This window comes from Ornithorhynchus anatinus, chromosome X2 (genome assembly GCF_004115215.2).
Source record: "Ornithorhynchus anatinus isolate Pmale09 chromosome X2, mOrnAna1.pri.v4, whole genome shotgun sequence".
Taxonomy (NCBI): Eukaryota; Metazoa; Chordata; class Mammalia; order Monotremata; family Ornithorhynchidae; genus Ornithorhynchus; species Ornithorhynchus anatinus.
In genome coordinates this window covers 29,197,716-29,213,754 of record NC_041750.1, presented here as the reverse complement: position 1 = coordinate 29,213,754, position 16,039 = coordinate 29,197,716, and the positions used below count along the sequence as shown (strand labels likewise).

General features: G+C 52.8%; 1 protein-coding gene across 1 annotated transcript; it reads right to left on the bottom strand.

Annotated features, from left to right (window-relative positions):
• Positions 1 to 9,232: 9,232 nt before the first annotated feature.
• Positions 9,233 to 14,584, bottom strand: LOC103171414 (translation initiation factor IF-2). The gene is made up of 3 exons (XM_029053399.2): positions 14,509 to 14,584; positions 12,876 to 13,269; positions 9,233 to 10,690 (listed from the first exon to the last, which is right to left on the bottom strand). Exons 1-3 carry the CDS (start codon positions 14,582 to 14,584, stop codon positions 10,321 to 10,323), a joined length of 840 nt encoding a protein of 279 aa, XP_028909232.1. The 3' UTR covers positions 9,233 to 10,320.
• Between the last annotated feature and the right edge of the window lie 1,455 nt (positions 14,585 to 16,039).

Sequence of the window (16,039 nt, the reverse complement as noted above, 5' to 3'; positions counted from 1 at the left end):
GCCGTGATTAATTAGTTTTGTTAGCTGGACAATCAGGTCAGGAAATGGCCCATTGGTACCTGGCCATGGCTACAGCTTAGTCACTGAGGGGCTGGGCAGCAGAGTGGGCAGGGGGGGCCTTGGCCAATGGCGCTGCTGTATCGATGCCCCTGGAATCCAGAATCGGTGGTATCGTGGCTGAGGTGTCCCCGAGTATGCCTGGGGTAAGTACTTGGGATTGATGGTATCATGGCCGAGGTGTCCCCGGGTATGTCTGGGGTAAGGACTTGGTGGGAGAGAGGGTTGGTTGCTAATGAGGGGCCAAAATCACCCCTTTAGCACCAACCTGATGTTTCAGCTGCCCCTGGTGCCCAGAAGTGAAACCACTGATGGTGAGATTCTATGCATGCTTGCAGATGGGGTTGGACAGACAGATGTGTAAGCGGTGGCCCACTTTACCCCATCAGGACCTGTCATCTGCCACCCTCTCTTCCAATCTGCCGCTGCCGCGCCTTTGCCACACTAATGTGTTTTTCATTTTCAGCTCCGTGGCTGGCTTTCAATCTGCCTCTCATCTCTGGATCATCGCAAAGCTTCCCCTCGAAGAGAGCAACCACAGTCCTGTCTGTTGTACACCAGACTGGCCGTCTGCTGCTCTGGTCTCCCAGAAGCCCATTACTCTAGTCTCCCAGCACCCTGCTGCCTTGATCTCCCAGCAGCACACTGCTCTGTCGCAGTATTTGCGATTGGGCTATCCTAGGTCCTAAACTTTTTATTCTGCCCTCCTGGCCTGCCTGTTCCCAATTTCAGAGCACTATACAGCAGCTGCTTGGTTGTCCTGCTGACATCCGTTCTTCTCACAAGTCACCCCCGCAGCGGCCCTGTATCCTGGTGGGCATTGTTTCTGGTTGCATTCCAAGATCATCAGTCAGTCAGTAGTATTTATTGAGCTCCTACTACGTGCAGAAAACTGTACTAAGCACTTGGGAGAGTACAATATAACAATATAACAGACACATTCCCTGCCCACAACAAGCCTACAGTCTAGAGGACTGTGAGATTGTGATAGTTCCAAGATCGTGGGGTAGCCATCCTCTCCTGCTAGTAACTGTCCAGTGGGGCTAATAGAAGACTGTGGAGAAACGGCTCCAGGAGCTGACTATAACAGCTGGGGCGGGGAGCGGGGGGTGGGGGGCAGAGCGGGGCTGCTCAGGTCTCACTGTTATGAGATTGGACACCCCCACAGTTCTACAGATCTTCAGATTGGCCTGAAGCCAGTCTCTAAATCTCAATTCCCATACAATCATTCAGTAATATTTAAAGAATGTTTACTGTGTGCAGAGCACTGTACTAAATACCTGGAAGAGTACAATAAAACAGAATTAGTTGACCCAGGCCCTGCCCACAACGTGCTTACAGTCTAGAGGGGGAGTTAGACATTAATATAAATGAACAAATTATGGACATATATATAAGTGCTTTGGGGCTGAGGATGGGATGAATAACAAGTGGATCAAAGGGTACAGAGCCAAGTGAATAGGCAACGCAGAAGGGAGAGGGAATTGGGGGAAAGGATGGTTGCTTGGGAAAGGCCTCTTGGGGAAGATGTGACCTAAATAAGATTTTAATGGTGGGGAGAGTGATGGTCTGGTGTATGTGGAGTGGGAGGGAGTTCCAGGGCAAGGAGGGAGGATGTGGGAAAGGGGTCAGTGGTGAGATAGGCGAGATGGAGGTACAGTGAGCAAGCTGGAACTAGAGGTGTGGTAGCATGGGCTGGGCTGTAGTAGATCAGTGAGGTGCTGTAGGAGGGTGGTAGCTGATTGAGGGGAGGGGAGAGGAAGGGAATCTTTCCCTGGGGGACGGGTCTTAAAGGAAAGAACAGGTGCTCGTCTGGCTCTGGGTTCAGCCATCCCCGCTCTTGGAGACAGGTGGCCAGCCCCGCTGATGCCTTCAGGATCCTACCAGCTCCAGATTTTCTGGCCTGGAGGCAGGTGGTGTTTTCTGGGCTACGTCTCCCCAAAGGCAGACTGGAACCAGAACCCAGTGGGGTTTTGAGGCTACAAGGAGGAGAAGCAGTTTCATCACTGTCCAGGTGTCCACCTGTCTGGCTGTCAGACTGCTCCTCTGTCCTGGGCAGCCTCACTGATCTACTACACTGAATCCTAGGTTGGGGCAGGGAGGGGAAAACATCTCTCCCAGCCCCCAGACCCCAGCCACCACTGCCCCTTATAGCTGCCCCAACTCCTGCTCTTTTCCAAGGTTTCTCCCAGCGTTATGGGCTGGATCCGGTGGAAGAGCCAGCAGCAACCAGCCCAGCACCATCTTTGCACTCACGCTTTGTGCATTGATTGAAAGGGGGAGTCTGGCCACCTGCTGAGTTGAGGCACTAGCAGACCAAGTAGGCAGGGAGTATAGCACTCTGAACTCAGTAGGTGCCCAGTACAGTGTTCTGTACCAGGTAGGCGCTCAGAAGAGCACTCTGCACACAGCAGAGGCTCACTGAATACTAAAAGATGGTGATGATCATTGGGCTTGAGAGCCTTGGACCATACTCTGTATTTCTGGCCAGTCCACTCTCTCAGCTTTAATCAGAACCTTCTACAGCAAGCGTCTCTCTCTCTCTTTCTCTCTCTCTTTCTATCTCCCCATCTCTGTCTCTTGTTCCAAGGAGGAGGAGAAGGAAAGACAGGGAAGACTCAATGGTTTGGGAGGAAGAGACAACCCACACCAGTGACTAATGTAATATTGTATCCCCCCCACCCCCCTCCCTCCATTGCTTTCAGATCTGCACGAAGGAACTTGGAGATGTGGAATAAACTCGTGTGTGTGCACTTGTGTCCATGTGTGTGACACAGAGATTGTTGGTGGAAAGTCATCTTGAAAGGCAAGCGGCAATTAAGCGTGCTTCCTTCCCTCCACTGGAATGACAAGGTGCCACGCCGGGCTCCTCCACCATTTGATTGGCTTCTCCTCTCCCGCTCAGCTCGATTGCAAGATGCGTCTCCTGCCAGCCCTCTGCCACAACTTCCCTGTGAAGCAAGCTGCCTCCCTGCCTTTTATCCACATTCTCCCACACAGGCATCAGGGTCTGATTTCCCTCGACTGCTGAGAGCAAACACCTGAATTAAAATGCGTTTTGAATTCAAGACAAAGGCCTCATCGAGCTGCATGTTTACTTGTCTCCTTGTGCCCTCTTGTCCAGTTTTAAATGAATGCATAGTGGTGTCAGAAGGCATGAGCCCACGAGGGCTGGGAACATCCGTCAAAACGAGGGTAGTGGTGGCCAGTAGGCTGCCCTGTCCAGCCACAGCCAGGTGGAGAGGGTAGGCGGGGCACGTGCTGGTGTCAGGGGTGAAGTCCACCACCCAGTTTGGCTGAGAATCAGTGAGGAGGCAATTGGGAGCACTCTCATGTTTTTCAGTTAACAAAGGTGGGATAGGAACACATCAGAATGAAAACCCTTAGGGGGCAGGGACTATGCTGCTTTACTTCTATTGTGTATGTTGCGACGCTCTTGGTAGTGACGAACAGAGGCTTCACGGAGGTTAGGATGTAGAGGCAGGCCCTGCGAGAAACAAGGAGGCCTGCTGGCCAGATCCAGCCTCAAGAGCCCACACTGTGGGAGCCAGAATATGTCACACACCGGCCTGTCCGCCCAAGCTCAGATGCATGGATCTCATCTCTCTGACTGCGTCATCATCAAGCTCAGAGGACCATGGGACAGACACATTGCTGCATTATAGAAAACACACAGAGAGAAGCAATCACTAAGCTATTGCTATTGTTTGGAGGCATTTCAGCAAGTGGAACAACTTTACCCCACTGATCCTAGAGGATCAGAACCATCCAGGGCACTAGGGTGATATCCGGGGTTTCTGGTCAGCCTTGTGACACGTCTCGATGCAGGTAATTCTCCCAAAAGTTTCTTGGAGCAAAACCCTGAAGGAGACAATTCAATTTCCCAATGTAAATTTCCGCTGCTGAAAGGAAGCGCCACTGTTCCGGAGGCCAGGGAGGAATGAGCTTTGCTGCGAAATGAGATTGCCTCTGACATCGCTGCCGCTCCTGGGGAAGTAGTTGTTCAATGGTCAAAAAAGCAGTTACTATTGGGAGAGGATTTTTCTATGTGAAATTGAAAGCTTATGTTGCTTATGCATGAGATCGGGGGAAAGGAAGATATGAAAAAAACAGAAAAAGATTTGAGTGTGCAATGCCAGGTGGGCTTGAAGACAAAAAACCCCAGCAGGTTGGAGAAAGTAAAGTCCTTACTTGATCATTAAAGGGAGAATTAGGGGTGGAGAGGGAAGAGTCAAGGGTGTTGGATGATCTGTGCTGGGTCACTGGTGGAGAATCAGGATTGGAAGGGAGGGTCAAGGTGTACATGAGGTGTACATCCCCTTGATTCTATTTATCGTAATTAAGTTGTCTTGTTTTTGTCCGTCTCCCCCGATTAGACTGTAAGCCCGTCAATGGGCAGGGATTGTCTCTATCTGTTGTCAAATTGTACATTCCAAGAGCTTAGTACAGTGCTCTGCACATAGTAAGCGCTCAACAAATACTATTGAAAGATGGGGAGAGCGGTGGTCTGCCAGATGAGAAGAGGTAGGAGGCTCCAGGCTGGAGGGAGGGTGTGAGCAAGGGGTTGGCAGTGGTGGACAGAGAGTTGAGAACCAGATGGTGAGTAGGTTGTCTTGAGAGGAATGAAGTGAAGTGTGGGAGCCAAGGAGTAGTGGGAGAAAAGGGTGGATCAGTAGGAGGGAGAGAGCTGGGCATCTTGAAAGCGAAGGCCCTCCTGCTTGCCTGTGAGGGTCCCCAAGTCTACCCTGACCAGGCCGGACCACAAGATCGCTAAAAGAGATTCAGCCTTGGCCCACTGCAAGACCAGCTGAGGGACCCATTTGGTGAGTGACTCTGGCCAGCAGTGGGCCGGGAAGAGAGTCCCGGCCACAGTTTCAGCGCCCCTCGCCAATGGTGGCAACGATCGCTGGAGGCTTCCGGCAGCTCGTGGCAAAGCCAGGGAGGTTCTCCGAGTCAGTGGGCCTCCCACTAGGAGCAAGAGTAACTTGGTCCTAAACACTTGTGAGAGGAAGGCTGACTTCAGAGTTGGCTTGAAAGACCACATCGTAAAAACAGTTAATCACGTTCATCAATCGCTTGGATTTTGCTTTATAAGCACTAAATCCTCTCCTGAAGAAATGGCCCACGTTTCACCCTCTTCAGTAAAGGCAAGTTCTATTTTCAAGAAAAATTTGGACCCAATACAATTTTGGAGAGTCCAGGTGAGTTAATGGGAGCAGGAGCAGGAATTCAAATAAAGGCATGGAAAGAGTCATTTAATTGGATACAGAATTGAAAAAAACCAGTCACCTCAAAGTGAAAAAGGCTAGTTGGATTCCCATTGCCATCAATGAAACTCTTTCTCATTCTAGTCTTGGGGAAATCACCGTCTATGTTTAATGAATTATTTTCCAGGTCTGACTCTGGACCTGGCTCCGGGCCTGATTTTGAGCCTGACTTCAGGCCTAGTTCTGGGCCCGACTCTGGGCTTGGTTCTGAGCCTGATTCTGGGCCAGTTCCAAACCTGTCTCCAGGCCTGGTTCTGAGCCTGGTTCTAGATGTGAGGCTGGGCCCAATTCTGAGCCTGGTCCCAGGCCCAGTTCTAGAGAAGCAGCGTGGTTCAGTGGAAAGAGCATGGGCTGAGGAGTCAGAGGTCATGGGTTCAAATCCTGATTCAGCTGCTCATCAGCTGTGTGACTTTGGGCAAGTCACTTAACTTCTCTGTGCCTCAGTTACCTCATCTGTAAAATGGGGATTAAGACTGCGAGCCCCATGTGGGACAACCTGATCACCGTGTATCCTCCCCAGTGCTTAGAACAGTGCTCTGCACATAGTAAGCGCTTAACAAATGCCATCATCATCATCACCTGACTCCAGGACTGGTTCTGATAATTTCTCCAGATCTATGATCTCTGCTTGTTGGGCCCAACTGGGGCGGAGCTGTGGAATTTGGTGTTCGTTTTCTATGGGAAATATGGCTGCCTCTCACCCTCCCCGCTCACCCCACTAGGGAGCCCCAGCTAAGAGGGAACAAGAAGGACAGGTTAAAACATTAGACAGGTACGGATCCTCTGGCAATTACAAATGTTCTCAAATTAAAGCCAGAAACAGGAAGCCAAGAAACAGGTCCCTAAGGCAGGCATCTGTCATAAATGATAGCACTTGTCAACTTTCCAGCATCTTGCGGTCGTGCACACAAAAAGAAGTCCTGTGTTGTACTGAGGACATTACACACTCATTAGCCGGAATCTCCCTGAAGTTTGCGATATAGGCGTTTGGTTTCATAAGAAGCAGCTACTTGCCATTGCTCTGTGCGGAGTGACCCCAGACACACCAGGCGACACTGCAAAATGTTTTTGCCTATTGCAGAGGAATCTTCTCCAGCCTAAATGACATCAGCGTTTTAGCTGCAGGATCCCTGGGGCCAGCCCTGGTTCTCTGCAGCTTGACTCGGTCCTGCGATGAGTGAGGCTGAGAACGGCGGCCTGGACAACCCGGAGGCCCTCGGTGTTTCCTTGCTTGGCTTTTCTTTCTGAGGAGAAGTAACAGCATCGCCATTTTCAGAAGCAGCAGCCTAATTGTAATTAATTGCCGAAATGCCTTCACTCCTCCATGTGGCGAGCGGCCTGGCGCCCCACTCCCCCCTGCTGCCCTGCCGATGACCTCCCGGCAGACGCAGAGGGAAGACCGCACTCCCTAGAACTGAAGAGCCATTAATCCACCAGGCCCGCTCAGCTCCGGTCCCAGTCCCTTCTGAAACAAAGACTGTCGATTGCCCTGGCTTGTGGGGTCCTTCTGGGGTGTCCCGGGAGGCACAAGGAGGGGCTCCTGGACCCCAAGAGAGCCAGGTGGTTGCTAACTGGGAGCCCGGGTTGGCCAAGTATGGAAAAAATGGCCGTCGCTGCTCAGGTCCTGGGCTGCCCCCGCCACCGCCTCCCTGTCCCATTCCCACCACTCCCTCCCAACACCCCCTCCCCCACCCTGCCCACCTCCCCCTGGCCTCTCTCAGGAAAAGGGAGGCACTGCCTTGGGCCGGGCACACGGAGGCAGCAATGGGAGATTTTCCTGCTCTGGCTCCTGTTCTAACCTGGAATTTGGGGAACATAGCAGAATTTCTCCTAGCTCCTCGAAACCTAATAAATTTCTATTCTGTAGCTTAAGGGATCCATCAGTTAAAATGTTAGTCTTTCATCTTTATTACCCTCCCATTAAAATGAAAGAAACCAGGATTCGCTTCAGTTTAGAAGAAGCAATTTAGTGGGTAATGTCCTTACTCCTCAAGTCTTTGCAGAGAGGGAAAGTGCATTATTGCTGATTTTTCGCACATCTATCTGCATAAGAAGCAACTAGACCTTTCAGACACATACTATGTTAAATTTAATAATATTCTTTGATTAGATTATTTTATTACCACATTTTTCCATTACCAGTCATTTCCCAAGCACATTCACATTCATAAAATCTGCTGGGTTTTTTCCTTTGTTTGTCTGTGTACAGCCAAGTCAGGCCGAGGTTCTTCCCAGTGCGCCGGCTGCCGGATCCGAGAAGGACAGATTAATAACCAGCCCCCGAGACCCCCCGCCCCCGCACCGTGCCCCCCGACTCACGGACCGGATTTCAGTGCATCGGCACCAGTAACCCTTTGCTATAATGAGGACACAAAGAGTCTCCCGTCAGGCCGCTCCTCTTCTTCATAACTCAGAAGCGTCACAGTGGCAATAGCCTCTAGTGCTATTTGTCTTTAGTGCGGTTGTGACACTTGGGCATGATCCATAATTTGGCAGCTATTTACCGTGACATTTCCCTTCAGCGCAGCCATAACATTCAGGGAAGCCATTATTCGGTTCCATTTACCATATAAATTGTATTGTTGTGCGTGCATGCTAGCGGCTACATTAGGCACCTGAAAATGAGTAAATCTTGTAAAATAGATACTAACAGCTATTCAGCAGGAGAATTTCTTCCCTCCTCCAACAGATTGAACCAAAAAAAAAATATGTATATATAACGTTTTCAAACTCTGCCACCAACTTTTCCCTGGGCTTCTGGAATTCCATCGTTGTGTGACTCTGACCCAGCCCGGATCTCCTTAGCCGCGACGATCCTCTGAGAAAGAGAGAGAGGCAGGCTGGGACCAGAGTCACGCGGTGTGGCAGTGTGGCTGACAATGAACCCACGACTGATTGACTCATTAGTGTACCATGGTCATGGGCAGCCCCAGCTGGTGAGGGCAGGGCAGTGCCAGGGTGGGCATGCTGATTCCACCTCTGGCCTCCTTGCCTCATTGGTGCAGGTGTGTGCATATATGTTGGGGAGGGAGGGCAAGCAGGTGCCAGAGGGAGGTGGAGGGGGCCTGGGAAGAGAAGCACCTCTTACGTCCAGCAGCTGGAAACATCCTGTCCAAGCAGGGCAGTTGGAGGGGCCCGGGCAGTGGAGCTAGAGCTCAGTGCAGTTCTCTGTTGCTCATATTGCCATGCAAACACCCACTTCTCATATGAGAAGCAGTATGGCTAAGTGGAAAGAGCCCGGGCTTAGGAATCAGAGGTCGTGGGTTCTAATCCCGACTCTGCCACTTGTCAGCTATGTGAATTTGGGCAAGTCATTTAACTTCTCTGGGCCTCAGTTACCTCATCTGTAAAATGGGGATTGAGACTGTGAGCCCCACGTGGGACAGGGACTGTGTCCAACCCGATCTGCTTGTATTCACCCCAGCGCTTAGTACAGTGCCTGGCACATAGTTAAGCGCTTAACAAATACCATAATTATTACTGTGGCAGGTTTTCTTTCCAAAACGACGTAAAACTGATGCTCCAGCCTGGCACCCAGTTCTTTCCTGCTCCCCTTTGACTAGGAGAGCATAGTATCTCATTGCCAATTTCCTCCATGTTGTTGTACCTGGAGGTTTCAGCATTTTTTTAGTGGGATTCAAAACATCATTTGGGGACTAGCTAGGGCAGTGGGAAAGGAGCCATATTTTTTTTTTCTGGGCAGCATAGAACTTTTTAATATGCTCCAGTTTCTCTAACCCTTGTGACTCCCTCTTCAGGAAATCTGTCCCAGTCTGTTTTTAAATAACCTTGTTCTGGTACTGAGAATTCTTACAAGAGTGATTGTGGACAAGGACCTACTGGGAACGTTTGTGTCAGAAATCTAAATATTGTATTCAGTTCTCCAGGAGCCTAAGACAGTCAGCATATTTTTTCTCTAAAAATATTTTATTTGCATTATTTTAATTCATTAGGTATTATGTTTAAGTACAGTGAGGATTTCTACAATTATAAAATGTTTGATTGATTTTTGCTTTAACTTCCACCAAGTGGGAATCCATCAGTCAAATCAATGGTATTTATTGAGCACTTACTGTGGGCAGAGAATTGAACCAGGCACTTGGGCAAGTAAACTAGGAAATTCTTACAGGAGGGTTGAACTGCTCTGAAAGTTAAAAATGATGTGTTCAAATTGATTTTTTTAACTGCTGTCAAGCCGGAGACTAATCAGGTCAGATGCTGAATTGGGTGTGACTTGTGAGTCCAGTCAGAAGATTCTGAGATCGGGTCGGGACCAGGCCTTAGAATCAAAGCCAGACTTGGGAGATGCGTTCCATTTTTGCTACCACTGCTGGTTTCATGCAAACGGCTTTCTGAGAGAGAAAAGAAACCTTTTCATTAACACCCCATTGGTGCAATAAATACATAAATAAATAAATATGACCCATTACCGAGCCACCAAAAGAAATTGTTTTGAGCCACTCCGAAATATAAAGTGCCTATTTTCATTCCTTTGAAATTTATGTCATTGTTCTGTTTTTTCAGTTTACTGCTGACAGAGTGTGGTAATTCAGCTACAATTTTTCCAGTGTTTTCCCAATGGACACGCAGTCTCCAGGGCCAAGCAGAGTCCCTGAGCCGGAAACCCGCCCTCTCGGGCGCAGCCTCCCCTGTCCACCTCCCACACCATGGTTTCCCCTTTCACACATCTTGAGCAAATGGTCCTTGGCCACTTGGTGCCCCCAAAGGTAACAGTTCAGGATGAAGCTCTGGATGCTGACAGATGTCTTCTGCTGTTTGGCTGGCAAAGCCCCTGCTTAAAGAGGCACAAGGCCAGTGGAGTGTGGTAGCCATAGATAAACCCAGTAGTTATCAGGCATCTTTGACAGCTAAGGAGGTGGTGGCAAGACCAGCCAAGTCAAACGCCGGTCCTTCCCAGAGTCAGGCCTTGCACCCACGCCTTGTGGGGCCTCGCAGGGCAGGACCCATGTTCTCTCGCTCAGTGATGACTCGAGGCTCAGACGACCCAATTTCCCATCCTACCACAGGTTCCGATCAGGGGCATTTGGCCTCCTTGAGAGGTGTCTGTCTGGGAAGCCCCACTCCAGCAGAAGCTGTCGCCGAGACCGACGGCCCCCTCTTCCTTCACACAATCCGTCTGAAGTTTCTGCCTCTGTGGATGAGGCACACTCTCCCCTACCAAGCAGGGGAGGGAGCCTGAGGCCTGTAGATCGGGGTGGGGGCAGGGCTCTCTGTTCGGCAACTGCACGGGAGGCAGGTAGGGCCCCAGTGCTCGCCCAAGGCACAGACCCCTACTTAAGGTCCCCTTCAGACCCCGCGTGCAGTTGCACCCTTCAGTGAGAGGGGGCTGCGAGCTCGCCGACCTTCTGGAAGAAAGAAAACAAAATGCGTTAGATGGCTGTTCCTTGTCTAGCATTTTGATGCTTCAGCCATGTCTCTGCTCTGGTCCTGAAGGAAGAAGTGGTGGCAAGTCTTCCCCCACAGTGGAAGAGGAAACAAAGCAGGTATTAGCACAAAAGTGACCTCCGGTTTGGCAGACTGTACTGATCGTGTGCCCGACTACTAGAGAGTTCACACATTTAAAATGTGGAAGAGGCCTTTCCCCACATGCCACAGGAGCCAAACCCAAGTCCTCACACGTCAAGGAAACTTGCCGTGTGGGTGTGGGTAGGAAGCGAATGGATTGTTCTGAACAAAAACACTAAAACCCACCCCATGGGATGGAATGCACATACGCCAAGAGGTTTTGACTCACGTTGATTCTGGCACCAAACAAACACTTCCGACGGAGCACGCAACGACAACGATATCATTGGTTGGAATACGTTACTTAGAGCAGGAAAGTTTTTTGGGTTGCTTTTTTTAAAGTTGGAGCGGTTGCGACCAATTTTCCTCATGGAGTAATTACGCCCAGGGTAAAAATATGCTTTTTTATTAATGAAAATGAAACGGAATGGAAAAAAGTCTCATAATAATGTTAAAGGTTTGAACAGTCAATGTTTAACCATCATTTGCACCTAAAAGAGATGGCCAATCGTATTTTTTTTCCCCAACAAAAGTTCAAGCAGAATTTGATGAATTCCTGATGATCAGTTTCCATTTTGCTCCCAGAATCCGGTGTGATCACAAAGGAGATCTTTTACCAGCTATTTCTTTTCGTGCTAGTTTAGCTCACAAGAAAAAGGCCTCGAACGGTAAGAATTAGACAACTCTAAAATGTCAGGCGGCGGCGGGGGCTCAGACACGAACCTGAAGAACCGCAAAACGTCATTCCTCCTTGCGGAACAGTGAAAGGGATGACAGCATCCATAGGCCTGCACCACGCTGCGGGACTCGGGCATTCCCGTTTCTAATTGTCATAACAATCCATTGTCCGGGGCGACACGTACACGCAATGACTGAATAAGAATTTGCACTTCTTCAAGCGGTATGTCAACCTACGGATGGGGCTGAGGGGGGGTGTGAGCACATTACGCGGGCACAGAGACATTCACCTTCCCTATCCCACTGTGGAGTGATGATACATCAAAACATTTTGTTGTTGTTGTTGTTGTTTTCACGATTCCCGTGATGAAGCCAGAGCCGCAACAGCTCGCGAAGGGCAGCTTTTTTTGGTTTTGTTTGGGTCTGGCTGGGGGCGGGGGGGGTGTCGACCCAGGCACCCCTACTCCCTCCCCCCCCCCCCCCCCCCCCCCCCCCCCCCCAGGACCGTGCATGGATGGCGGAGGAGGAGGGGCCTTTGCAGGCTGGGCGGGAGGGACGCCGGTCTCCCCACCGCCCCTCACCCCGGCTCGGGTCATAATAATAATAATGGCATTTCTTAAGCGCTTACTACGTGCAAAGCACTGTTCTAAGCTCTAGGGAGGATGCAAGGTGATCAGGTTGTCCCACGTGGGGCTCACAGCCTTCATCCCCATTTTACAGATGGGGTAACTGAGGCCCAGGGACGTGAAGTGACTTGCCCAAAGTCACACAGCTGACAAGTGGCTGCGGCGGAATTTGAACCCTTGATCTCCGACTCCCAAGCCCGGGCTCTTTCCACTGAGCCACGCTGCTTCTCTAACCGTGGGTCATCATGGTTAAGGGTTGGGGGGCGGAGCATCGTGGGGGTCGGCGCTGGACTAGGGGGGCGGAAGTGGGGGGCGACGCTGGGTCTCAGCCCCCTCCAGGACAGAGGCAGAGTGTGTGTATATGTGTGTGTACATCTATATAGACAGACACACAGACACATATATATATATATATACACACACACACAAACACACACACCAACCCCTGGATGGCTCAGTCACCCCCGGCCAAGGCCCGGGCCGAGGTGCTGAAGTTTTTTGGGGTTTTTTTTCCCCTTGACCCCGAAGGGGCAGGGGCCCCGCGGTGGGGGAAAAAACCCCACTCCCTGGCCCCATTCAAACCGCTAGGACCCCCCCCCACACACACACACCCCAACAACCCCTCCCCCGACTGCCCCGGCCCGCTCCCCCGGGACTGGCACACACCCGCCAAAGGTGCCTCCCCCGACCACTCCCCAACCTCCTCCTCCGCCCGCCTTACCTTGGCAGCCGAGGGGGGTCCGGGTCAGCGAGCGGAGCCAGAGCTAAGACCCGGCCCGAGAACCGGCCGGGCAGGGCACCAGCAGGGCCGGGCAAAAGCCGGGGCAGGGCATCGGCCGGGGCAGGGCACCAGCCGGACCGGGACCAGCCGGGGCAGGGTACCAGCCGGGCCGGGACCAGCCCGGGCAGGGCGCCAGCCGGACCGGGACCAGCCGGGGCAGAGTGCCAACTGGGGCAGGGCACGAGCAGGGGCAGGGCACCAGGCGGGATAGGGTACCAGCCGGGGTAGCGCACCAGCCGGGACAGGGTACCAGCCGGGGCAGTGACCAGCTGGGGCAGGGCACCAGCCAGGCCGGGACCAGCCGGGGCAGGGCACGGTGGGGGGCGGGCAGAGACTTAGGTCGGGGGGTGGGCGGTGCCTTCCCCCCCCGGGACGGATGGACGGACCCCGGGACGGACCTCCAGGCCTCCCCGGAGCGACGGCTCGGGACCCGCCGTTCTCCTGCCCAACAGTCCCGACCAACGCCGCCCCCCGCCCCACCGCCAGGAAAATCCTTCAGGAATATTTGGGAAACCAAACGCCCTGCCCCCTTCGCCACAAGACGCGAGAGGGGAGAGAAGGGGTGGGGATGTCTCCGGCCAGAGAAGAGAGGAGGGAGCCAACTCTGCCCTGGAAACTGGGCAGCGAGAAGACCCCCGCCCGCCCAACGACCCCCTCCTCACCCGCTTCTCCGTCGAAAACGTTTCTGGTCCTGGAGGAAGACTCCCATTTCTGCCCTGCCCGCGGAGGAATCAGGAATTTTCCAGGGCACATGTCCCGGTCGGGGGTGCCCTCTGGGTGTGGGTCTGTGTGTCTGGTGGGGAGGGGGTGCCCTGTCTGTGTGTGTCTGTGTGTCTCTGTGTGTTGGGGGAGGGGTGCCCTGTCTATGTGGAGTCTGTGTGTGTGTTGTCTACGTGTGTTGGTGTGGGGGTGCCGTGTGTGTGTGTCTGGGGGGGTGGTGCCCTGTGTGTGTATCTGTGTGTTGGAGGGGTGCCCTGTCTGTGTGTGGGTGTGTATGTGTGTCTGTGTGTGTTGGGAGGGGGGGGTGTCATAAACTCTCAGGCAATTTTGACATTGACCGGCCGGCCTGCAAGGGAACGAAACCTCCAAAAAAATCGGATTTTTTTGGTGGGGAAGGGCGTCGATACTGAACCCCTTTGACACGAGACGATCCGGAGCCAGAGCGGTCAGGTGCCCCCCAGTTATGGGCCAGACTCGGAAATCAGGGATGACGATGCTCGGGGATTTGGGGGGGGCGGGGCACAGAGCGGGCATTTTTAGACTAGGGACCCCTGAGGAAAGGGGCCGGTCCTTCCCTCCCTCCGGTCTGCAGGGGGAGGGGAGGGGTGGCCTGGGTCCCAGCTCCCACCCCCAACCCCGCATCCAGACAGCCCCCAGGGAGGGGGGGGGGAGGAAAAAAATGTGGAAGGGGGAGGGAAGGAGGAGGGAAAGGGGACCGAAAAACGCACCAGTAATTGGAACACCTGACATGACAGGTAAGGGGAGGGGGGAGGGGAAGGGCAGAGTGTGCAGAGAGCGCGCATCTCGTAGGCCCACCTGAGCTGAAGCTCCTATTCCCCGTCGACTCTTTTGCATCGTAGGATCAAAAGCAGCCCAGGTCCTCGCTCCCCAAAAGGAGTGTGCTCCCGGTGGATGGAGATGGCGCTCATTCCTCGGAGACCTGCCCCCCTTCGCGCCCGCTTAACCCGCTACTTGTAGCGAAGGCGCCTGGCTCTGCCTCGCCCTCTTCTCTCTCCTCCCCCACTCGCAATCATTTCACGAACGGTAATACATTTCCAAAGACTTTTTTTTTTCTCAATACTTATTAGGATTGGGTGTTTCATTGCGCGCGCGCATCAATTCCTCCCCCCCCCCCCCCGCCCCGGACGGTTAAAACACTCCCTTTTCACAGATGCAAAGTAGATTTTTTCCCCCCCAGTACCCCGCCCCCAACGGCGGGCACGGTTGGCACTCCCTTCGCTCGCCACCCTCCCGCCCGCAGCCGCACCGCAACCTCAAAGAGGCTTTTTCCTAAATTTCCACTTTCCCCGGGGTGGGAGGGAAGGAAGGCATCGCTCTCCCGGCATCTTCAATCTCCCTCCCGTTTTTCCCACGGTCTGGTCCGATCCAGCAGGTAAACCATAAAACGTTGCCTCGGGCCACTTGGCTAAAAATCCATTTGATTTTGCCCAGCCCGTGAGCCCGTCACTGGGCAGCGACCGTCCCTATCTGTTGCCGAATTGTCCATTCCAAGCGCTTAGTCCAGTGCTCTGCACATAGTAAGCGCTCAATCAATACGATTGAAGGAAGGAAGGAAGGAAGGAATTTTGCCCTCGCAATTTTCGTTTTCCTACCCAGACGAGAAACTGGATGTTTAGCGCTCTCCGGCAGACCGCCCGCGGCCCGTTTGCAAGTTAGCGCTTCCTCCAGCTCGTCCCGGGCACGCGCGGCACGCCCCCGCAGGACCCCCCCCCCAGGCGCGCCCCCGCGGAAACCCGCGTGCACAAGCGCCCCCGCAGCCACACGCATTTCTATTTATTGATTTTGATGCCCCTTTACTGACTTTGATGTAAAGCTGCAGACTTTACAAGGACCGGACCCTTGCCTCGGGGATCCCGGCTCCGCCACCTGCCCGTTGGGTGACCTTCGGTAAGTCACTTAACTTCTCTGTGCCTCAGTTCCCTCATCTGGAAAATGGGGATGGAGACTGTGCGTCTCCACGTGGGACAGGGGCTGCGTCCAACCCGCTTTGCTTGTGCCTACCCCAGCACTTAGTACAGTGACTAGTACATAATAAGAGCCCGTTGTTGGGTAGCGATGGTCTCTATCTGTTGCCGAATTGTACAGTGTTCTGCACATAGTAAGCGCTCAATAAGTACTACTAATAATAATGTTGGTATTTGTTAAGCGCTTACTATGTGCAGAGCACTGTTCTAAGCGCTGGGGTAGACACAGGGGAATCAGGTTGTCCCACGTGGGCCTCACAGTCTTAATCCCCATTTTACAGATGAGGTAACTGAGGCACAGAGAAGTTAAGTGACCTGCCCACAGTCACACAGCTGACAAGTGGCAGAGTCGGGATTTGAACCCATGACCTCTGACTCCAAAGCCCGTGCTCTTTCCAC